The 25638-nt window shown below is 38.1% G+C and overlaps 1 protein-coding gene across 1 annotated transcript in view; it reads left to right on the plus strand.

Annotated features, from left to right (window-relative positions):
* Positions 1 to 25638, plus strand: part of RAPGEF5 (Rap guanine nucleotide exchange factor 5) — a 236100-nt gene that overhangs the window by 51829 nt on the left and 158633 nt on the right. The window contains exon 6 of the mRNA XM_023216015.2: positions 13514 to 13580. Coding sequence (XP_023071783.2) covers positions 13514 to 13580 — 67 coding nt within the window. The remainder of the gene's footprint in view (positions 1 to 13513; positions 13581 to 25638) is intronic.

Here is a 25638-nt window from a genome sequence, read left to right on the forward strand (position 1 = left end):
ACAGTGCTAATAGAAAGGTTGACTGTAGAGACTGTATTTTATGTCAGGCACTGTGCTAAATGCTTTATATTCATTATTTTACTTTCAGGAGAATGTTATAAGACAGGTACTATTATTATCTCTATTAAATAAGAGAGGAAATTAGGTACAGAGATCGGGTAACCCATCCAAGGTCACACAAGGATTAAGTGGAGTTTTAGTGTTTGAATCTCTGTGTGTCTGGCTTTAATGACTGTGCTTTTAACACCTGATATTATGTGTCCTTCCCCAGAAGTTATGGGGATTATTCTAGGACCCCTTCCTATAAAATTATAAACAGAAACTGTAAAACTGTTAAGCTCTGGTGAAACAATTATGGATTTCCCATCACCGCTGTCTATAATGGGCCTTGCAATGGCAAAGCAGAATTCAGATATCATTCAATTGGTCTGACTCTAGGAAATGTCCTTTATTGTGATATGCTCTTAATATAGGTCAAAAGTGTCCTGAGAAAAGTCAAGGAGCAGTTCAATGAACTTTAACAAGCTTCCTAAAAAGGAGTGACATGATTTTAAACCGGAGGTGGCTGTGGCTGGCTGTGACTGTTTGGGACTGGTGTTCTCCAGCAGCTCCTCTCAGCCTTTCCTGTCCTGCACACAAGATGGAGGTGTGCATAATCCCATGGGCATGCCCAGATTCACCGGGTCATAGGACTGTGGAAATAAACTTGCAAGCTGTCCTCGTGATTTAACTCCACCTCCTTCTCCCCCATTCGGAAAACAAATTGGAATGCCAGTGAAATGACCTTGTTGTAGAGAAATCCTGGGTATACTCTAATTTCTAAAAATGAAAAATTTTTAAATTTTCTTCCTAATAGTAACTCCAGATTACTTGCAGTCTTTTGTCATACTGATCACTGTAAACACAAATCTTAGGCTCTGGAGATGAGAAGTGCTATATAGCATGCCATGTTTATCAGCAAGTTTTTTCTGTTGGTGTCAGTGTGTGCATTTGGGAGTAGTAACTGACTTGTACAGAAACATTGTCATTGGGGGAACCTACGGACCTGTCTGTTCTAAAGTAGTAAATGCATAAAGATAAAATTATTGAACCATTGTAGGTCTCTTCTAGAGAGAGACAGTATATACCTTTTCTTTTTTTCAATACTACAATCATAAGCCAACTTTTATGTTATGGTAGAATGTTTTTGGCCTAATTTTGGAGAGCTAAGCTTTGGCTTATCTAGACTTAGAATAAACTATGATCAGAGAAAAGATGTGCATGGACATTGTCCTCATTCAGTTGCATTGCTACAATACTTTCTGTGGTTGCACATGCATGATCCTATCCCATTCTTTTCACCCGTAGCCCACACCTCTTTACTTCCTCAGGCCAGTGTGATACTCTTACTCTTTCCTCTGCTCTTCTTGCCTTTTCCCAGTCAAATTCTACCCAACCCTCAAGGGGAAGCCCAAGTCCTGCCTTGACCACAAAACTTCCGTGATGTCTCCAGTCCATGTTATTACTGCTTTCGGTAACTTACTGCTCTTGCATTTTATATTAAAAAAAAAATCCATGCTTCCATGTCATTCTTAGTTCTATGATGCTTTGTTTCTATCCAGTTTATTCAAGTGCCCTCTTGATTCTTACATTGTCCATTCATTTGTGAAAACCCTATTTTGTGTTCCTTTTAATAACCTTTTTGACATTTAAAGGCTACTGATACCTACCTGTGTTAGCCTATCTACATTAGTCCCCTCTAATTTGCTGTCTTCTAAGTGTCTTCAAAATAATGCAAGGAAACCATTTAATGTCTCTAAGTAAACACAATTTTGTTCCATATAAATGCATTTCTAAAAATAGTAAAGGGGATTTTTCTCATTTAAGAAAGAATCTTTAAAGCAGGAGGGGAAATGAAACTGTTGCAAGGTTTTAAAGCTAGTTTGAAGAAACAGAATTTTATACAAAATAACTTTTATACCCAAACCGAATAGATAATTAGAAAAAAAAGTGACTGAATCGGTTGTCAAGGGTACTATCTCTGGGGGAAAAAAGAACAGTTATGGTATCTCCTTCCAACAGAGAGCCAAATCAAGTTATCCAGAATGTACTGTTTCTAGCTCTTTTATTTTAAGCAGAGAGTCAGGGAAGAATTGGTGAGGAATGATGAAATAACAGTGTAGGAAAAGGCAGCCTAATAATTCCCCTGGGACTGGAAAGATGCTTCTAACACTACCTTGTTTGGGCTTTTAGGCTGTGAGGCAGCTTGACTATTTCAATTCAGCTGTGGTTATAGCATCTCCCAGCTTGCCAGGGGTGGGAGTAGGTAGGGCTTTGAATAGACAGTCTGTGAAGCTTGAATGCATGAAACTGTATCTTACCACTTACACAATAGTTAATATTTATGCTGTGATTAAGACAGAGGACTGCTAAAATTTAACTCATATTACACTCAAATATGGAAAGAAAATGTAGCTTCTTTGTTTTTCTCTAAGTGATCTGATGTTTGTCTACGTGAACCGCCATCCTGCAGAATGGCCAATAAAAAAAAAGAGTGGGGGGAAGAAGCACCCTTTAGTAAAGTTATTCTAATATAGGAATTTAAAAAGTCTCTCTAGTTAACTTTTTAGTGTCTTTTAGTAAAAGAGCCCAGTCTCTGTATTTCTCCCTGTTTCTCAAGGTAGCCTCTGGGTACATGGCCAGCGGTCTGGGTCTGGCTGTGGCTCCCACATGTACCCTGTTAAGCCTCATGGCTTCTGCTGAAACAACCGCCTCTCCATCCTGACTGGCTAATATTACTGTGATAAAAAGATTTTACCAAACATGCTGCCTGTTGCCACTTGGCTGACACTTCTGAAAAGTTCACAAATTTAGCTTCATACATATTGGTATCTACAAGGGATTTACAAGATCGTGGAATCTGCTTCTCTTAATGTTTAGGTGAGGAAGAGGAAGAGGGAGCAGAGGGTTTGGGAAAAGACAACCACTTGTCACCTGCACTCTGTGGAGTGACTTACTCACCAGGCATCTACTGATCTTAAGCTTTCGTGTTTGGCCCTGTGAGGGATATGACGATATGTAAATAATGTAAGGCCTTCAGTGACTAACAGGGGTTGAGCTCAGTTCATACAGATAACAAGCTGAGAAGTCGGGTGCCACAAGTGATACCTAGGAGCTTATCATGAAGATTCTGAAGCTGTGGGAAAAAAACCAAAATTATTTCCTGAGAAATGAAAATATTTCATACAGTTAATTTCTAAATTTATAAAAAAATCTGTAATTACTGTGTGGAATATTCAGCTCTTCACAACTTTTGAAAATTAGTTTTTGTTGTAGGTTATTCCTGTCTTTTGTGTTTTCTACATTTTCATTATCTTATTACATTTAAGAATAGAACTGACATGCATAGTTTCAGCCTATCTACTCTTAATTCTTTCCCTGAAAACCTTGACTTTTTGGCCTCTTGTTTATGAGACATTAACTATGGCAAGATAATAATGAATTCCACTGAAGAGTCTTGGAGAGAATAATCTATTGATGGAGCTACAGGTTCAGGCCAAGATGGAGCAAGTCTACTAGAGCCTATCTCTTGTATTGATTACAGCTGAAACCTCTAGATAAAATACAGACAATAACTACCCGAGGCCTCTCAAAAGTAAATAAAAGCAGGCAGATTATGGAACGAAGTGAAACTTTGGAGAAGTGGCCTACACTGGTGTGAGTTTTCCCTTTTCGTTTATTTTATTTCACAGCTTTGCCTTAAAGGCAGACCCCAGCTGTAGAATGGGAGATCAGTGGTGGCCCAGTTGTCAAAATCTATAGTAGAAACCTCATATTTCTGGCAAGAAGAATCAGGAAAATGAGCCCCTGTAGTTTTGAAGAGTGTGATGGGGTGGGGTGGGTGGAGAAATCCTTGTCTTGATTCTCCTTTTTTCTTACAGGTTTGTCCCAGGTTCCGAGCTCTGTGGTGGTGGCAGTGCAGGCAGATAATAGACAAGGAGAAACTGCTTGGTTTTGGTCAGAGCTGGGCAGAGAAGCCGCGGCTAGTCTGAGAGTATAGGGGAATCCAGGAGAGGAGAAACCTGGGGAAGGACTTCATTAATTTTGTGTATGAACTATACAAATGTGAGTTTCCTGAGATGGACATCTGTGGGACAGACCCAAGGTACCATAGAAAAGGCATTGAAAACTGAACTGCAGCTGGAGTCATTGAGGCTGTATAGCATTATGTTCAAAATGGCCAGGATATAATACAGAATTACTTGACACAAAATAATCAGAAAAATATGACCATTTGTCAAAGGAAAAACAATTAATGTCAACCCTGAGATGACTCAGATATTGGAATTAATTATTAAAGACTTGATAACAACTATTTTAACTATGCCCCATTAAGTAAACAAATTTCAAATGAATAGAGAGAAGTTCTTAGTCAAGAAATAGAAAATAAAAAATAAAAAAAAGAAATGTAGTTTTAGAACTGAAAAATATACCTGAAGTTAAAAATTTGTTGAATTGGTTCAATAGCAAAATAGAGGTGACCTGAAGACAGATCATTATAAATTATCCAGTGTGCAGGACAAGAAAAAAAAAATAAACATTGAAAAAGATGAATAGTCTCAGGGATTTGGTGGACAGTGTAGCAAAGTCTAACACATGTTGGCATCTCAGGAGAGGACAAAGAGATTGGTGCAGAAAAAAACTTTTAAAGAAATAATGGCCAAAAGCTTCCCAAATTCAGTGAGAGACAAATCTGTAGATTCAAGAGATCCAGTGAACACCAAACAGGAGCACTCAGAGAGACACACTGCTAGATACTTAAAAACAAGAAACAAATAATGAAAATACCTTGGAAGTAGCTAGAGTAAAATGACACATTATCTACAGGAGGAATAATGATTCAAATAATTAGAGGTTTTATGTTAGAAACCATGGAGGCCAGAAGATAGTGGAAGAAAGTCTTCAAGGTGTGTGGGGGATTGGCGGGTGGGGAGAAAAGAACTGTCAATCCTCTACAGTGAAAATAGTTTTTAAAAATGGAGGTGAAATAGACATTCTCAGATGAAGGAAAACTAACAGTATTTGTTGCTAGCTTACCTTTTCTAAAAGAAATCTAAAGGAAAATTTTCAGGTTGAATAGAAACAATATCAGAGGGAAAATAGGAAATTCAGGAATAAAGGAAAAGCTACATAAGTGGTAGATATTTAGATAAAAATCAAAGGCATTTTTATTTTAATTTCTTTAAAATATATATGACTATTGAAAGGAAACATTTGGCAAGCTTTTCAGTGTATGTAGATGTAATACATATTATGATTATAACAAAAGGTGACTGGGGAAGGATAAAGAGGCATATGCAATAATATATTTAAAGGCAAAATGATATTTGTAAAATCTCCTACTATTTGGAAATCATCATACTCTGAAGTAACTCATGGGTGAAGGAGGAAGTCCCAAAGGAAATAAGGAATATTTAGTATAGAATGTATATTAAAACATAACATGCTCAAAATTATGGGATGCAGCTAAAGCAATACTTAGAGGAAAATCGATAGCTTTTAATGCTTATATTAGGAAAGAGTAAATGTCTTAGATCAATGATCAGGGCTTCCACCTCAGAAAGCTAGCCAAAGAAAAACAAACTAAACCCAAAACAAACAGAAAGGAAGAATTAATAAAGATAACAAAAATCAATGTAAGTGAAAAGAAATTAAAAAAAAAAATGAAATGAAGTTGGTTCTTTGAAAAAAAAAAAGTGCAAAATCTCTAACCACAGTGTTGAAGAAAACAAAAAGACAAATTGCCAATATCAAGAATAAAAGAAGGAATATCACTGCAGAGTTACATTTGAAAGCTAACAAATGCATATTATGAGCAACTATATGATCATTAATTTGAAAACTTAGGTGGAATGGACAAATTCTTTGAAAGATATTAACTACCTATGGTCCTTCAAGAAGAATCTGAATAGAATTATGTATACTAAAGTAATTGAATTTGTAGTTGATACACTTCAAACAAGGAAACAATGGGCTTACATAAGTTTACTGATAGATTTAAGTAAACGTTTAAAAAATAAGTTATGTCATTTCTCCCATCCAAGTACAAACCAGGCCCAATCCTGCTTAGCCTCTGAGATGGGACAAGATCTGGCACCATCAGGGTTGTATGGCCATAGACAAATTATGTCATTTCTATACAGTCTCTCAGAAAATTGAAGAGGAGTGACTGTTTCACATTCGTTTTATGAGGCCAGCACTGTCATGACAAATTTCAGAGAAAAAAAACAACAAGGCCGGGCGCGGTAACTCATGCCTGTAATCCCTGCACTTTGGGAGGCCAAGGTAGGCGGATCACGTGAGGTCAGAAGTTCGAGACCAGACTGACCAACATGGAGAAGCCCCGTCTCTACTAAAATACAAAAAAATTAGCTGGGCATGGTGGCGTGTGCCTGTAATCCCAGCTACTCAGGAGCTGAGGCAGGAGAATTGCTTGAACTGGGGTGGCGGATGTTGCGGTTAGCCAAGGTCGCGCCATTGCACTCCAGCCTGGGCAGCAAGAGTGAAACTCCGTCTCAAAAAGAAAAAAAAAAAAAATACAGAACAATGTGACTCATTAGTATAGACACAATCTTTCTCATGCATAAAAATTATAAATACATTATGAAAAAGGGGAGTTTACCCCAGGAATGCAAGGAAGGCTCAGCACTCAAAAATTGTTCGATATAATTCACCATATTCAAAGGCTGAAAATAGACAAATTATATAATAAATTTCATAGATGCAGAGAAAGAATTTGAGAAAATTTAAACCTTCATGATAAAAATTCTCAGAAAAATAGAAATGTAAGAGAACTTCCTCAATCTGATAAGACTTTATGCAAAACCCATAGCTTGCATCATACTTAATGGTAAGAGACTAAATGCTTTCCTACTAGGACTCAGAACAAGGCTAATATATCTTCTCTTAGTACACCTCATCCACTCCATCCAATGCAAAAAGTCAAGAAAAAGAAATAAAAGGCATATATTTGGAGGAAAACATAAAGCCATCTCTCTTTGCAGATGACATAGTTATATACATAGAAAAATCACAGGATCAATACTTCCTTTCTCTTCAGACATCACTCGCCATGGTTGTCTAGCATCTTGTTCTGTTAGATTTTAAAGGTAGATGGAAGAGGTGGTTTGTTAAGGAGTCCAAGGATGATCAGTCTCATTTTATATTCATGGCCTTTAATCTTGAGTGGGTCTTCAATGCTGCTGCATGGTCCTGTTCATTTCTTGGCATATTCAGTCTCCTAGAAAACTGTATCACAATTGCTCCCCTCTTACTTCTTTTTCCTTGCTTTTTATTTCATTGAGAGGAACATTTTAAAAACTATCTTTCTCATGTTTTATTTACCAAATCTGTTAACCTGCCTGCATCTATATTGGTGGACTCTATCTTTGCTCCTGATCAAAATGGATGCATGATCCACCTTCTTATTTAAGGTCAGTTTCCTCACATTGTGCACTGATCCCATCTCTGCACCCCTACTCAAGGATCTCATTTCTGAAGTCTCTTTTTTTTCCTGCTTTATCAGCTTTTTCCTCTACTGGATTGTTCTTTTCAGCATGTGTTGATATTTCCCTATATCTCCCTCTAGCTGCTGTACAATGTCTCTGTTCCCTTTTACAGCAAAACTCTTCAAAAGATGTTAATGGTTACTTTCTCTACCTCTTCTATTCTTTTCTGAATCTACTCCATTCAGGCTTTCAACAGTACCACTCCACTGAAGGCAACCTTGTCAAGATTACAAAAGTCTTCCATGTTGCCAAATGCCAAAATGTTGATTTTTCAGTCCTCATCTTACTTGACATGACAGCAGCATTTGGCACAATTGATCATGTCCTTCTGGAAGCAGTTTTTCCAGTTGGCCTCTGGGATAACATCTCTTGGCTCTTCTGTCTCACTAGCTGCTGCTTTTAAGGCTTCTTTGCTAATTCTTCCTTTTCCTGATTGTATTAACTGTGTTTCAGTGTGTTGACATCTGGGGCCTTGCTGACCCTGGAGAGACTGCCCATCCCAGGAATAGTCCATTCCTAGAGATAGTAGAGAACTTACCTGCTAGCTTTGCTGGGAGCATACCTTTCATAGGTAAGCCAGCCATTCCAGAGCTCATAACATAACCACTTTTTTTATTGGGCTTTCACCTTCTGGGCTGCTTTTCACCTGCCCTAATCACCCGAACTCCAGGTACCAAACAACTAGGGGCAGTCCCTATGCTTTTGGTCCTGCTGAAGTTAATCAAACAGTCCATCCTTAGCCTGTTTACCCTGCCTCACCCTCACCTATTCTATTCTGGGGAAAGCATAATAAAGGTTCTTTCTCCCTGTGTGGCCCCTCCTTGTGTGTCATTCCCCCTCTTCTTGGGAACTGTGAGTAAAAAAAAACTGTCTTTTTAATGCCAGTCATCTCCTGATCTGTTTGCCTCAGATTATTCGGTCTGGCTGTCCCTAAATAATGAAACCTACATTTTGAAGCAGTGACCTCTAAACACAGTAGAGGTCAGTCTTGGACTTCTCTTATTTTTCTGCTTTCACTTTGGATGTACCCTCACCCAGTCATGTACTTAATATGGTCTCGCAGTGGTGGTTCCCAAAATTCAGGTCCCTGTCTCCTCTTCCATCCTGTACAAAAGAGCACCTCCACCACCGCCCTCACTTCTGCCTCCTTTGTTCTCCTTATCCTGCCTGTTTTTTTCTTACTACCTGATGTTTATTAGCAACATGAGACATCCCTTGGCCTCCTTAGTTTCTGAAATGGTGATGGATTCACACTCTCTGGCCAGAGAACTTAAGTTCACGTCTGCTATTCTGATGTCCAAAGCCTACCCTTTGTACTCCTAACTTAACTTTTCCTAGTTAGATCCTCTTGACACTTGGAGAGGAGGAAATACCGTGTGGGTAAACAAACTTTTGTTGTTGTTGTCAGTATTTTTCAAAAAATGTTTGTGATGGAACTTGGCATAAGATTTGTATTGGCATTGTAAGTGAACAAAATGTCCACTTATTACTTTAAACTGTTTTTGTAAACAGTGTTATGAAATCAGCTAGTCCTAGTCTTTGTGATTACTCATTACCTCTTCTCCCAAGGAAACACTAAGTCCTTCAAAATTTCCATTGTTTATAGACAAGGCTTATTCCAGGTGTGGGAACAGATTGCTTATCTTTATCAGAGCACATTTGTATTTAAGAGTAGTACAGGAATTTTGCAAAAATTGGACATCTAAGCCTGATTATATTAGCATTTGAAATTGAACCATCTAATTAAATATTAAACATTAATACTCAAATCCTCAAAATCAAATGTGAAAAATCTAATTTCATTCAGTTTAAAGTATAACTATACACTCTGGACTCTTAATGAAACCTTTCACATTCATAATTCCCATTTAGTACTTTTTTCTATAAGCATAACTAGTAGCCAGATGCTATGAAAAATTATCTTCTCTTGAGAAGGTGAACAGTGTTTGTATTCATGATATCAAAGATCTCAAGAAAAATCTAGTTCTCATTCTTCTACCATCCCATTTCTTTTTTCATAGGAATTTGCTTTATTAAGCAAAACATACTTGTCCAGAATATAGACATCATGGGTGGGGAAAATGGGGAGATGTTGATCAAAGCATACAAACTTTGATTTATAAATTGAGCAAGTTCTGGAGGTCTAATATACAGCATGAATGGTGATGAGTATGTAATAAATTTGATTATGCTAATCATCACAGTGTAATCACAAATAATCATGTTGCACACCTTGAATATGTCTTTGTTAATTGTATATTTTTAAGTATGAAAATATTTTGGCTTTATGCTAAGTGAGATGGGAAGTCATTCAAGGATTTTGAGTAGAGGGACATGAACTAACTTACATTTTAGCAAGACTGCGCTGGCTCCTGGGTCCAGGTGAGAGATACTGTGGCTGGGACCACAGTGGTAGTGATGGAGGTGGTGAGACGTGGTCAGGTGAGAGATATGTCTTGAAGAGCCAATAGGATTTCAGGGTGGATACAAGGCAGAGTATGAGAGAAAGGGGTTCAAGGATGGCTTCCAATTGGAAGGATGGAGTTGCCATCAATTCAGGTGAGGAGGACTATAGGAAGGGCAGGGCTTTTTGTTATTTTCCTTTCAGGTGGAAGTGGGCATAATGATAATGCATCCAGTTTGATGGTTAGAGGGATGAGGGTGGAGGACCATAGGTTTTTGTCATCTCTGCATCCTCACAATGACACCCTTAGATATTGCAGATCTCTTGAACTTACAGAGACGTCTGCCTAGAGCACCAGGACTCAGCACTCTCCCCTGGAGAATTACCAGGTCTGGCTTGGGGTACTGGTAAGCAGAGACCTTGAAAGGTAACCCAGGGAATTCCTAAAGGAGAGCATCTGTTGGCATAAACCCTCAGGGAGAGATCTTTCTTCCAGGGGCCACCCATTTCTCTTCTCTTTCTGTCTTATGTCACTTGTCACTGTCATTACCTGCTGATTCCAGTAGGAGTTTCTTTATTTTCTTTCTCTAATCACTGACAAACTAGACCCACAGCTTCTCTCTCTCTCTCTCATTCACTGAGCAGCACAGCCCCCTTTAGTAATAATGGAAAACATGCAAGTATTACACTTGCTTTTCCCCTGCTGCATCTGTTTCCTTATTTATTTTGATCAGGTAAGTGAGAACTTTGTCTTTCCTGGGTTGCACTGAAAAGTATTTATGTACATTAAAACAGAATGTGTTTAAATTTTGTAAAAGATATATTTGCTGGAGAAAAGAGAATCTGGTATTTTTGGGCAATTTGGCCTAGAGCTGAGGAGGGGGTTTAAGTTAAAAAGTGACCGTAGTGGTGACAGAAAGGAGAGTAGCCGAGTGTTGCCTTCTCTCTTCTTTCCCCCTTTTCAGGCTCTTCCACTATTGCCTGTTACTACCAGTCCTGCCCTTATGACCTTCCTTTACACCAGGTGAGGTACAGGTGCCTGCTGGTGCAGTGGGGCATGGGGCATGTTAGCAGGGAAGGAAGAGCATTTCCGAATTCTAGAGCCCTCAGTGGGCAGTGAAGAAAATCCCTGTAGGTTTGGAGTCTGGAGAAGAGCAGGACCAGATCTGGGTTTTAGAAAGGTGGTCCTGGTGTCTGTAGGTATCTGGGTACAAGAAGAGAAGCCAGAGACAAGCTTGTTAGACGGTAGTTAAAATAATTTGTTCAAGCAAAGTTGAACAAATAATTTGTTCAAGCAAAGTAAAATAATTTGTAAATAATTTGTTCAAGCAAAGCCTAGACTGTCAAAGAGGCTTGGAAGGGAAGGAAGGGAAGTGAGAGGATCTGGTGACTTCCCAAAGGCCAGAGTGAGGAGGGAAGGAATGGCTCTAGGGTGAACAGGGCCTGTAATTCCAAGGGGAGAGCTGAGGGCAGGAGGTAAGAGAGGAGTTCAGTGTGAGTTAGGTTGAGTTAGCCTGTAAGGTCCCCACGTGGGTGAAAATAAAGTTCCTGGAATTGCCACATAGAGCCACTCTGAAGGCAGATGGAAAAATAAGGCAAGCTCAGGGGAGAGCCAGAAGCTAGAGAAATACTTGGGAGTTCTGGGCTTAAATCTTGGTGATTGAGGTGATAACAATGGGATATGGGCTGTGGGACAGCTCTTGGGAGATCATCACTCTGTCCCTCTTACACATATTTCCTTAAGAAATGTTTTTGCTAAGGCATCATTTGTTCTGAAAGATCAATGAAAGACAGTTTTGCTTCGGAACAGGGACTAAATTATTTGCCACTAAAATAGCAGCAGCTCAACCATTAGTTATGAGATAGCCATTATCAGTCTCGTACACAAGAGCTTCTCTTGGAATTTTGAGTTCCTTTTAGCAGCTTGTTGAAAGCAGATGCATGAGAGAATCTGTGCTAGTGCAAAATACCTCATGCCCGTTAACTAATACTTCAGGTATCTGTTGGGGTCTGAGAAACATGAAAAGGCACGACCAGCCCATGCATCACTACAGACACAGACAAAGCAGCAGAAGCCCTTGTTTGGTTCTCTTGCCTTTAGTGCCTTTGGTTTTTAATTTCCTGTCTGTTAAGTAGCCTCAGTTTAATCATATAAATCTGGTTTGGTGGTTGAGATTATAAAGCGTTTCCAGTCTCTTCTCAGTATAACTACAGAAGCCTTGTGAATAGAGAATCTTAATAATAAAGCTTATTCGAAATACTCATCATCCAGGTAACCTTTTTGAAAAAACGATCCCAAGTTATAATGCTCAGTTCCCACAGTTTTTATTGAGCGGATTGTTAGCAAGCATCTCATACACTTTGCTGCATGAGTGCTTAAGTTATTTGACAGTATCAGCACTGCTTCATACCTGTATCTTGCGATTTTTGTAAAGGCAGTGGTTTGTAATGCATTGCTGTGATTTGAAGGGTGGGATTTTCTTTCTGGAAAATGGTTTAATAACATTTACAGAAACAAGAAGGCAATGCCAGAATTGATCCAACTGGCTTTTCCCTTCTCAAGGACCTGCTTCTTAGCTGTCCTGTGAGCTGGGAGAAGCCCTCTTGGCCCATAAGGCTGGCATTCCAGCTGACACACTGTAGTTACTGAGATTGAAATCAATCACTGGACTGTGATGCTGATATTGCTGCTCTGCAGGGCAGTTACCTCCAGTCCCCCCGTCCACAGCATATATTGAAAGGGATTGCTTATGGAAATAGATCTTGGAGACAATTTTATATATTCAGTTGTATTGATCAGTTTTTTTCTTTGACCAAACTAGGAAAAAATGTAGTATATAAGATTGTTCTTAAGAAGTAGATAATTTTGTCTGTTAGAGTATACATTTGGTGAAGCCTTTTTTCATGAATTAAGTTAAAAAGATCATTTTCCCCAAACAAACAAACAAACTGATCTTACATTGTTACACATCGCATTAGTTATTTAACATGTGCATAATATTCTTAGCTTCTTAGTTGGGCGGTAATCTCTTAAGAAAGCAAATACAAAGCTATACAAAACTTCTGCGTTTTTGTATTCCTCATAATTCCCATGGTGGTATTAGGCCTATAATGATACCATTTTATAGTAAGTTTGTTTTGGCTACAACTCAATTTTAGTGGAAAGTTCACATTTCATATTTTCAAAATCTGGATTTCATTTAGGTTTAGAGGGAATTTCAGCACTTAACCACCTTTTATTTTCATCTACCTTCTGTGCAAGCCCATATATGTAAAACTGGCATGTCAGGGTTATTCTGCTGTATCATGGGGTGAGTAATACTCCATCCTCAGGATTCAATTGGTACATTGTAAAGAGGTTCTTGCTCATTGATTTTGTGAGAACATTTGGCCTGCAAGAGGATTATGTTCCTATAGCGTTACTGACACAACCTTTGTTAAAGCATTAGTACTTTCGCTAATATAATAACAATTACATTGTTTGCCCTTTATTCCTCCTAACTTGATAGATAAATTTGAGCAACCAAAACTGAAAAGTAATTTGTTCTTTTTTTTCCCAAAGGTCTCATCAGAAAATTGAAGACTCTGAAGAAAGCAGTGATGAAATTCTTGTGCGTCTAACATCTGCGGTAAGACCTTGCGATTTTCCTGCCTAGGGGTGCAGAAATAATGAAGCTGGGGTCCTAGAAGGAAAGTTGTTTGGCTGATGGTGTAGAGAGAGATTTTCCCTGTGGCTGCTCATCATTGTGGGAGGTATGAGGCAAGGCAAAGGGAGACAGTGGCTTTGACTTTCTATATGTGGGTGGAGCCTGCCTTTGCGAGATCATAGGTATTTCTGGTGGAAAATTTCCTGCAACCTTTGTGGAGGTGGAGGTGTAGCATCTGATATTTTAAATACAGTATGAGTTAACCTAGGAAAGTTGTGACCTGCTGCACAAAGGAGAAAAGACTCTTTCATTAGGGGAAAAAAATAATTACTTCAGCCAAAAAAGGCCAGGTCGCTAGTTTTTAATGTACCATATTGCAACATTTCCATTGTGTTTTTTAAAGCTATTGATTAGACTTTGTTATAGCCTTGTTGGTTGAAGGAAAGTTCATGGCTTTCTTCATAGGAAAAGCTGACTGTGGTCACTAATCCTTGAGTTTCAGTTTTTGACAGGCGCTAGCAATCCTATGTCACCAAACCTGTACCTATTGACTTGGCTATTTGGAAACTTTTCTAGCCTTCCCAAAAAATGATTTAGTTCTGCTTTAACTCCATTATTAAAATGGTAATTGCTGAAAATCGTGGTTGATTGGGTTATGTGTATGGATGAAACTGGTCTGTACAGAGTTTTATACACTAGGTCTTGTCAACTGGGCACAGCTTGAAGATTGAAAGTATCTTTCCTACTCTTCTGGAATGTAGCTTAGAAAAGTAATTTTTTATTAAACATGTGTGTTCATTTGTTCTCACACTGCTTTAAAGAACTACCTGAGACTGGGTAATTTATAAAGGAAAGAGGTTTAATTGACTTACAGTTCCACATGGCTGGGGAGGCCTCAGGAAACTTACAATCATGGTGGAAGGGGAACCAGGTGCATCTTGCATGGCAGCAGGAGAGAGACAGAGTGAGAGTGTGTAGGAGGAAGTGTCACACACTTATAAAACCATCAGATCTTGTGAGAACTCACTCACTATCATGAGAACAGCATGGGAAACTGCCCCCATAATCCAATCACTTCCCCCCAGGTCTCTCCCTAAACACCTGGGGATTACAATCCAAGATGAGATCTGGTTGGGGACTCAAAGCCTAACTATATCAATATGATAATCAATGGTGTAAAAAACATGAAATGGAATCCTGACAGCATATTATGAAAACATATTTAGACCTTTTCAGTTTATTGACCAAAAAGGAGTGCCTATGGTGTGCAGAATTATAATTAGCCATCTGTTTAAAAAGCATTCACTATGGGCCAGAAACTGTGTTAAACGTTGTGTGTTTGTGTGTACACACACATACATACACATTCTGCTAAGCTGTACTATACAACAGCACTATGAAGTAGGTGTTATTACGTCTATTTTATAGATATGAAAGCTTACAGAGTTTGAGCAGCTTGCCTAAGTTCACTCAGCAAGAAAGAACAAGAGGCAGAACTCAGAATTTTTATCTCCAATATTCTCCTAACTACTATGCCTCGTTTAAATATATATAATAAATAATGTAATACAGTTATTGGGATAGTTTCAGAAGTGATAAAGGCATATATGATTTGGTTCCTATAGCCATACCAAGAAGATAAGACAGATACATTCAGAAAGCTGATATATAAAGTAATTGGAAATTGTGCACAAAGAAAGGTGGTGAATAAGTAAAATTGTAAATTCAAGGACCATAACAGAAAGCTTCACTGCAGACACTGGACTTGAACCACCATTGAAAGCAGTCAGGATTTGGAGATGATAATTAGGAGGATGTGTATTCTAGCTGTGGAATTTATTGTGGGCAAGCATAGGAATGAGAAAGTACAATGCAAAAATGTAAGTAGGCCCACCGAGTTAGAGAAGAAGGTCCTGGTTAAGAAAAATGAAATTTTTTTTGAACAGCAGATTAATTCAATGAAATAGATGTTCGAGAATGAAGATAAGTTGAAGATAGGGAGATTGGTTAGAGGCTGATGAAAACCTAGTTTATGGTGGTTTTTCTGGGAACCAAAAGAAAGATGACTTCAAAAAGGAACACAAATAAATTGATTTTTTAAAAATCAGTATGAGTAGGTAAAGGTGTAAGACTGAGATAACTGAAGTTCTGAACTTGCATGACTGGAGACATGATTATATTCTTAGGAAGATGAGCAAATTATGCAGTAAGGAAGGTGATTTGGGGGGATATGTTGCATTTGAGGAGATAGGAACATGAAAATACGCAGGAAACACCTGGAGACAAGAGTCTGAAGCTCAGGGAGCTTCCGGGAGCCAGTCACAGAGCAGTTGTAGATTGAAGACCCAAGTAGAAGATAGAGTCTGGGGAACAGCCATAGCAGAGGGCAGTAGGGAGACGAGAGGACAGTGAGAGGAAATGGAAATAACTAAGTGGTTTATACCACGAAGGTCACATTCAAAAGAACCTCTGAAAAGGAAGGGATGGACAGCAAAGTGTTCACTAGGGATTTAGTTGACATAATCTTACTGGAAAAATCCCCAGGCTAAAAGACTGAATAAAATGAGGGAAGATGCTGGAGTGGTATTTAGAAATGAAAATAAACGGCAGAGAGGAAAATTTCATCTCTTCAATTGATGGGCAATCGGCCTGCAATATTGAAAATATCCGGTACTAAGATTAAGGACCTTGATTCTTATTTCTTGCAACAGTGTGACCAAGTTGAGTGGTTGGACTAGACAGTTGATAAGTTCCTTCAAGTTCTAAAATTCCATTGTTCATTCTAGAAGCATTTGTTAGGGGGCAGCGGGGGTGAGTCCACCTCTTCATAACATAGTTGTTCCTGTTGACAATGGCGTGTAAACTTTGTTACCTAGGTGATATTGTGTGCAGAAAGATATTTACATACATCACTCAAGGAACAGTTCTCGTCTACTGTGACCCCTAATCATGATAAAGGAAAGCAGAAGTGACAGCTATAATGTAGAGTTGCCAATGTACTCTTTGAGAGTCTGTGTTTTGGGGGTATTGGAATGGGACAGTGGTTTCTAGCAGTACAGTCAACTGCGCCCTCTTGTATATTCACCATTTTTATTCAAATGTGGGATTGTTGCATGTGACTATCTTAGAAAATTTCTCATTTCTTTAACCCCAATAGTTTATTTCCTGGTCCCCTCTTAGGTTCATCAGGAGGAAAAGTCCTGTCATCTAAAAATATATTACCTGAAATTTTACTCTGGAAGAGGATACACATGAGTTTTCATATTGAAGGAACATGAGAAGACAGTGCATGTGTAGAAATAAGAATGTCTTTATAATTCAGTCAAATGTAGGGTTGTTAAATGTACATAAGCATGAGTGATTAAAATGTTCCAGCCATGTTTCTAGTGGTCTTCAGGAAACAGCCATCTTTCCAAGTGTCAGACATACAAAAACCTAAACAGTGAAACTCTGTAAGAAGTTTTCAGCTTAAGGAAAAAGGACGTGGCTATAATAGACCCTTTCCGTTACATAAAGTCTACAAAAACACTCTAGGAATTATCTGGAAGCAGTGTGACTTTCTGCATTCTAACTTACCACCTTAGCCTCCTTTCTAATATCCTTTGTTGCTACACATTTTGTTAACTTGAAAACCTCTTTTCATTGACTGCGAGTCTCTGTTGGTCTGATAAAGCTGGCAGGCCAAGAAGGACCTTTGAGTGACACAGCTCATCAGTTTCCACCCCTGAAGTTCTGAGCATTGTTTTATTTTTAAACATGAATTCTTCCAGTGTTTGTGACAAATAGAGTATTCAGAATTGATCAGACAAGTTTAAAATATTCATATTACAATCCAGGGGTCTGCTTACTCAAACCTAAAGTAGATGTGGGGAAATTTTTTTGGTGAATTATGTATTACTTTCAAAGCCGCAGTTCTTAAGGATGTAAATTTAGGAAATCAGCTAAACTTTGAAGCATTGAAAAGATCTGAGAAGTACTTGGGAAGTATCCAAAGACAGGAAATAGAAACATGAACATTCCTAAATAGGAGATAAAAACGTATTCTAGACATCCATCTCATGTATACTTAAAATCAACAACCAGAACAAAACATATTAGGTTGTTTCTGTTTTTTAAGGCTAAGTTTTTATGTTGGAAATTATAGAAATAGAAAAGACAAACATCTCATCTGGGTTTGAATGAAATTTGTGATTTTCGTTCATAGTCTAATTGTCAAACACCTGAAGTGATGTGAGTTAGGCTAAGTTGTGCCTCGTTTACATTAAATGCCTATTTGATTAGATGGTAATGTGGGAGGCCCTTATAAAGGGACAGGGAGCATGTGATGTGTCCTCTGTGCTGCTAGATTCAATGAAGTCAGCCATCACACGGATGATGAAAGAGAAGACAGTCTGAGTGTCTGGAATAAAATATTAACCTGGTGGTGGGGGGCGGGGGGGGTGAATTTATGGCTATATCTTAAGAGATAAATTAAAATTACAAATTGGATATTCAGAATTTAGGAAGAGAGATCCATGGGGTTGAGAAAAACACTTGATACTCTTGGATCATATAACTGCCACTCTTACACCCTTGTGTTCCATGTCAGAAGTCACCCAGTTTATAACTTTTATCCATTTAGATGTTTCTGTTTGTGTGGTTCTTCTCTATGATCTGGCTTATTTTCTTTGGTTCATCCAACTTTATTGTGGGATCTCTGCCTTGGATGTATTTAATGGTGTTTTCTAAATTCCTTTTCATAAGGGCTTCAGGTATAAGTCATCCATCCTCTGAGAAATACCACTGGACTAAAATCTTACTTGCCAGTCAAGTCCTGTCTCATCTTTCACCTGAAACTTCAGTCATTTTCTTTGAAGGGTGTATCTTTCACAATATCTATAGCCTTTCTTCGTCCAGAGAGGTTATAAAATGGCAAGGATTCCTTTAGTTTGTCCTTCTTGGTGACTCTACAGTTTGGGTTTGCTATATTGGAGAAATTCCTCTTTGAACAAGAATTGTTATTTTGGACAGGAATTTGTTATTCAGTATCTGAATAACATTGACAATTTCTTTGATTGGAAACTTTTAAATTGATACTGGTTCAGTAATAGCATGAGGTTTGGGTTTTGATGAATCTTTAAAAAGAGAAGTTTAGAGACTTGTTTAAGAGATCGTGTGCCAAGTTAGCAAGGTCTGGGAGTAATCTTAGTTGCATGAAAGTTGGGGGGATTTGTCACATTGAATACAGATGGTTTGATGTAACGCTTTTTCAACTTTGTGATGGTACAAAAATGAGATGCATTTGGTAGAAACTGTACTTCGAATTTTGAATTTTGATTTTTTCCTAGACCAGCGATATATGGTAGGATACCCTCTCGAGATGCTGGGCAGCAGCCATGATCCGCGGCTCCCAGTCAGCCACACGGTCACCAGGATAAACAACTGGTACTCCATGGTGCTCTCTGTTACCAAATGAGTTAGCCCAGCTATAGGCTGATGTGAGCGTTCTGAACATGTTTAAGGCAGGTTAGCCTAAACTAAGATGTTTGGTAGCTTAGGTAGCTTATTAAACAAATTTTTGACTTACAATCATTTTAATTTATGATGGGTTTATTGGGATGTAACCCCATCATAAGTCAAGGATCATCTGTATGTGATAAGCACAATTGAGTGATGAATTTCTATCATATTTAGAAATATGCTTTTCTAAAAATGCAAAACAAATGGGTTTCTACTCACCCTTTTTCCTGGCTATCTGCCTTTTTCTTCCTGGAGAATGCAGAAATGGAGTGTAGGTAATCCCTTCCCTTAGACTATCGCAGCCTGATCAGACATGTCTGTTCCAAGAATAAAAGTTACACCCCCAGTGAATGACAAGCCTTCTTTCTGGCTGCCACAGGATCATGAACATCTTGTTACCTATATTTCTTATTTGTAGGGAACATAAAATTCCTACTCGGAATCCTTAGGCTGGCTCCAGTTCTTCCAGTGGCTTAAGAGCAGCACTATATGATTTGGGGAAGGGCCAGGCAGATTGAGTTTTGAGGGGAAGTGTCAAGTGAGACCAGAGAAGATGGATCTAGTTCCAAGGAGCATTAAGGAAGCACCAGTGGAATTGCAGTATATTCTGGTAGCAACTTTTTTCTGTGGTTTATAAGGAGCCATAGTACTTGATACTACCTTCTCTTCTTGTGTTTCAATCTGTCCTCATCCAATGGGCCTTGGGCTATGGACTGTCAGTCTCTAGGACCACATGGACTGCTGGTTAAAGCTCCTTCTGTTTTCTTCAGTAGGATCTCAGAGTAACACTCCACAAACCTATACCTGTCAATACCTGAATAGATCGCTGAATAGCATATTTCTATTGCTTGTCAATAAAAAATTCTTATATGTTCTGTCTATTACGTATCTTCATCCTGGTAATAGATCCCCAAATACCATAATATACAGGTTTGCATGTGCACACACACACACAACTTTTTAAAATTAATTACTAAGCCATCATCTCTAATTCCAAAGAAACTATCAAAATCTACCCAGATAGTGTGGTAACTTAATTTTTAACTCTAGTCCTGAGAGTTTGGTTTTGGTAAGCAGCATGATACATACTGGATTGCCTATTGAAATGAAGCAATGCAGGGCAGGGGGAAATTTATCTTTATGTGTTCAGAAAGGTGTAAGTGTGCAAAATGTCTCAATGAATCTCTTGGGAATAGGGAAAGAGGGTTGTGTGTTTGCATACATGTATATTATGATATTTGAGTGTTTCTGAGATGAAAATCACTTTGATATGCAATATTCATGGAAAGTATAGACTTTTTATTGACAAGAAATAGAAATATACCATTCGACTCTCAATGCGGATATTGACAGTCATGGGTTTGTGAAGTGTTAATGTGAAATCCTCTCTGAAAGAAGCCGACAGAACTTTAAAAGGATGATCCATGAATGTTTCATATTTGGCTTCTTCTTTGTGCATTTATTTAAAATATAACTTCTTATAGCTGCTTTAGATGAAATGTAAGTTTTACATACTTCAGTCAGTGTTTTGGCTTTGTATAGTATGCCCATATATGGAGGAGAACCAAGAGGCATATAAAACAGTGAAAATTACTTGAATTTTTTGGTGGTGATGGAATAAGACAAATTTTAAATTAGTTTCTGTTATTTTATATTGCTGTAAAAATTAGAATATAATGACATTTTATGTGGATACTGGGTGGAAATAGTGTGAATTCATTTCCTATGTTTATAAATGTCAAATGAGAAGTCTGACAGTGAGATAACAGTACTGTGGATTATGCTTTGCAGCTTCCTTTTTATCTAGTTGACATTTGTATTGTTTAACTCGAATATGAGACTTTATCATTTTTTTAAAATGCAGATTAGAAAAGTGCCTATAATGAAACGACCCAGAAATAAATTATTATTACTTGCTAGGTTGTTTTTCGTGTGTGTGTGTGTGTGTGTATCTTTTTTTTTTTTTTTACAGAATAATTTTTTTTTTTTTGCAGAAAAACCCTAAGTACCTTATTTGGTGTTCTATACTTTTTATTTAATATGTTCTGGGAGCCAAAAGCACTGGCCACAACATATTTAGTGATTCTGTAGTATCCCGTTATACAGATTTAAAATCATTTTCTTCTATTTTGAACATTGTGATTTTATTTTCACTCTTTTGCTGTTATGAACAGCGCAGAGATGAACTTCTTTATGGGGAAACCTTTGAAGAGACTTGTTTGCAGTTGTTAATGCATTAGCCTGCATTACTACATTGGACCAAGTGAGAAACGGGTAAGGGGCTAAGAATGGGCTAATATTTGTTGAGTTCTTACCTTGCACAGGCATTCTGATACTGTTTGTCATACATTGTCACATTTCAGTCTGACATGACAGGGTGTATTACCATTGCATTGGGGAGATGAAGCATTTGAGACAGGTATTATTATTTAAATATTGAATTAAGAGTCCATATTAATTAAAAATAATATCTGTATGGGTTGAAAACACAGTTTTCCACATTATCATCACTTAAAACATTTTATATTTACTGAATAGATTTCAAAAGGTTGGGTTTGGAATATGATTGTGGAATTCTCTCCTGATTTGAAGGATTTTATGAAATGGTGCCCTTGGAATTATATTAAATAGCATTTTAATTTTTGACCTATTAGAAATTATAAAATACTGGTAGACATGGCTAAATGATTTAGCAGTTTAGAAGTTTATTCAGACTGGTTATCAGGTTTTGTGATTCCATTGTATGAATTCAGAGAAAAAAAAATACAGCTTGGTCCATGTCTGCAAGGAGCTTACCATGTAGAGGTGAATAGCTATAAAGGTTCTCTGTTGTGAATACAAAGTACTGTGGAGGTCAAAGTAAAAAGTCATTTTGCTCAGTTAGGGTTTTAAAATAGGTCCCCTGGAGACGGGGGAACGGCTTGAATGATATGTTGAATATAAAGGATAGTATGAATGAATAGGAAATGTTAATAGCAATCTAATTAGAAAGAATAGCATGAGTGAAGAAGCCAGGATGGGGTATGTTTGAGAAATGGCCATCATTTCTGTTCAGCAGAAGTCTGTGATGCATAGAAGGCAGTAATAAAGAATCCGTGTATCCGATGGGCAAAGTGAAGTGTCTAAGGTCTAGAATTGCAGAGGGAGAGGTTAAGATTTTATGTGGTAGACAGAAATAGCCAGTGAGGCTCCTGAGAGGATTGGAATGTGCCATAAGAAGCTTTGTGTAGTAACATCTTTGTCGGATGCATTAGAATAGCAAGAGAGAATAAGGTTCGTTAGTTAACCCAGGAAACCCTGTTGGCTATCTTGGTTTCATTGAACTCATCTCGGTTCAGCTGAACAGATATCCACTTTGTATCTCCTCACCACAGGTTCTGCAGTGTACCTCAGTAATTAAAATGAGGAATTATTATAGTTAATTGGAATTCTTCAGTTTGAGAACATCGTGGTTGGTTTATTTGGAACAAGGATAGAAGGGAAGACAGCTTTAGATATTATCTTCTTCACCAGGTGCAGTGTGGATCATGCTTGTAATCCCAGCACTTTGGGTGGCTGAGGCAGGCAGATTACTTGAGCCCAGGAATTTGAGAGCAGCCTTGGCAACAAAGTGAGAACCTGTCTCTACGAAAAATACAGAAATCAGCCCGGCGAGGTAGCATGCACCTGTGGTCCCAGCTATTCAGGAGGCTGAGGGAGGATGGCTTGAGCTGGGAAAGCAGAGGGAGCAGTGAGCTGAGCTCATACGACTGCTCTCTAACCTGGGTGACAGAGCCAGACCATGTCTCAAAAGAAAAAGAAATCATCTTCTCCAATTCCCTTCTATTACGGATAAGAATAGGAAGACCCATGGCAATTAAAAGAATTGCTCAGAGACCCCAGAACCCTATTTGTGTTTAGAGGGCAGGAGAGAAGAAAGGGTGTGTCAGGCAAAAATGTAGACTATAATTTTATTCATGTTTTTCACATTTGCTGTCCCTCCCAATCCTAAGCCAAAAGAGGAAGTTATAGAACCACTCTTAAAGTCAGAAGTATATGTTCAAGCAATATTCTCTTTTTCTTCTTCACTAAATTTTGAATTTCACACTGCCTAAGATTACCCCAGCATTGGAGATGAGCAGGCACTGCTTCCTCACCTAGATTGTTTAAATGAAATTTAGTTAGGTTGACATTCTAGTTGTGAGAGATTAAACCCCTACTGCAGCATCAGCTCAGGATGTAAGAGAAACATTCCCAGACATAAAACAAGGAAAATGGGATAAAGTTAAGAGGGAAAAAACAACTAAATGGCTTTTGTACCTGTATGTTTCTACTCTCATTATAAAACCAAGTATATACATATAAATGGTTCATTAAATGAACTAGTCTCAATAAGATAAAAGCAGGAAAAAATTTACCCTTTTTTACCAGTTTCCTCAAACAGGTTCTGACTGGTTCATTCCCACTCCTGGGTGAATCTGTGCAGATCCATAGCTTTTGTTCACCTTTCTCAGAGCAGTCTCTATTTCTTCAGATATTTAAAAGTTCATTTGAGTCCAGTATCTGAACTTCAATCTCCCATCCACTTCAAAGCGTCTCCTTTCCCCCAACCTGAACCTGGGAAAAGGGCCAGGGTTGGTTTAGTTTTGTTGACATTTCCCATCATATTTTTCTGTTTTTTCTCTTCCCTGCCTCCTCCTCTGCTTCACTGTGCTGCTGCTGGCTCAGCCAGGGTTTGCGAGGCTAGTGGGAAGAGAGGCTGTATCAAGAAAGGTCTTTCTTGACTGCTACAGTTACAGTCTGGCCTCAGGGTTCTCTGTGTGAGAGTTGTAGAAATCTCTTTTGTTCTGGATGGGGCCATTGTGTGCATTGGTGGATATTCCTGTGTGTAAAGAGCTCTGGATTATAATTCCATGGCCCTGGCAGTTCCTCTTCTTCTGAAACTTTAGGACTGTCCCTCCAGCCTCTGGCTTCCTTCTCACAGTTTTCTTCTATTGGGGTCACCCCACCTTTTCGGGAGACCTGTTTCCAAAATGACCTATATCCAACTCTCTACTGGCACATAGGAAGCACGAGGGCATTATTGTCCTGTCAAACCCTGGAAATGGAGGCCATCCCAACACAGCATAGCTTTTCTCTCTTCTTCTGCCCCATTTGCCAGGACTCTTGTAATTTTACAGATGAGAGCAGTCCCTAAACTTTGGGAACAAATGCCATTGAATTCAAGTGATTGAGACCCCTGTCATTTGACTTGAAGTCTGTATGTATGTATAATATTTATCCTTGTAGAACTCCAGCAGCTCCCTTTAAATAAATAGTCTTTGTTGATCCCTCCTGAATAATCTTCAAGTCTCCCTAATAATTCCTTGAAGTGGGTGAAGGGATGAGGGTTGCCAACATGATTTTATAGAATTTTGCTGCTTCAGGGCTAATGGAATCTGTGGAGGTGCACCTAGCTCTATCTTTAGAAGGTCTGAGCACTTTTCACCAATTGTTCTTGACTTTGGGTTTCGGTGAAAATGCTAACACCACAGGACAAATCTCATTTAATATCCTCTTACCTATAATACTAATATGAAACTATGCATAAGAATATATTATATCTTAGTAGATAGCAGAGCAAGTTTTCAAACTTAATAGATCCTATGCCAAGCATGAAAAATTAAAGCACCATTTTAATTTAATTTGAATTTGGATTAGAAGAAATATCAAGTAATAAAGTTCAACTTTTTAAAAAGCATCTACAGGTAGGAAAGTTCTTTAAGTAGATTAAGACTTAATCTACTTAAAGAAACTGTAGATTAAGTCTTAATCTACTTAAACTGTGTATTGAGAGTCAGGACAAACACACGTGGGGTTCTAAGAATTGAATGGGCAAAAGACAGATTTAAAAATAGATATTAAAACCTTCCAAAAAACTATGACTAGGCTCTTCTAGTTGTATAACAAAAATTTGCTCTTTAAAACAAAAGAACCTGTGGATTCAGTGGAATATTAGTAGCAGGTTTCAGTGATTTGTAAAGAGGTTTGAATAGGCTATGTAGCTGGGTAAGGAATTATAAACACATATAAGAGATCTGTGTGCATATATGAATTTAATTTATTCTAGATTATTTTCATAAAAATTACGGAACTTCCTCAAGAGCTTATCTATGCAGTTTACTACAGGTCAGATACAAAAGGCACTATGCATATAAATTAAGTCAGTGAATACATGGAAAATATTTGGAACGGTGCCCAGGTACATAATAAGTTCTATGGAAGTGTGTGTTTTGTTGTTTTATTATTTTATATTCTGTACTCTGTGTAGAGGATTAAGGCATCTAGTATAGAACTGAAGTAGGTGACCTTTTTATTACTTCTGGCCTGCAATTCTGTGATACCAATACTTTTCTTAAAACCAACATTATTGGCATGAACCATCTATTAACAATAGATAAAATAATATGGTTAATATATCAATTTTTATATCCCATAGCTAATAATTAGCACCATGTTACATGCAGTGAGTGAATTTAGGATTAGCTCTTTAGACACTGGGACTGGGGGTGATTTTTCCTCA

This window comes from Piliocolobus tephrosceles, chromosome 8 (genome assembly GCF_002776525.5).
Source record: "Piliocolobus tephrosceles isolate RC106 chromosome 8, ASM277652v3, whole genome shotgun sequence".
Taxonomy (NCBI): Eukaryota; Metazoa; Chordata; class Mammalia; order Primates; family Cercopithecidae; genus Piliocolobus; species Piliocolobus tephrosceles.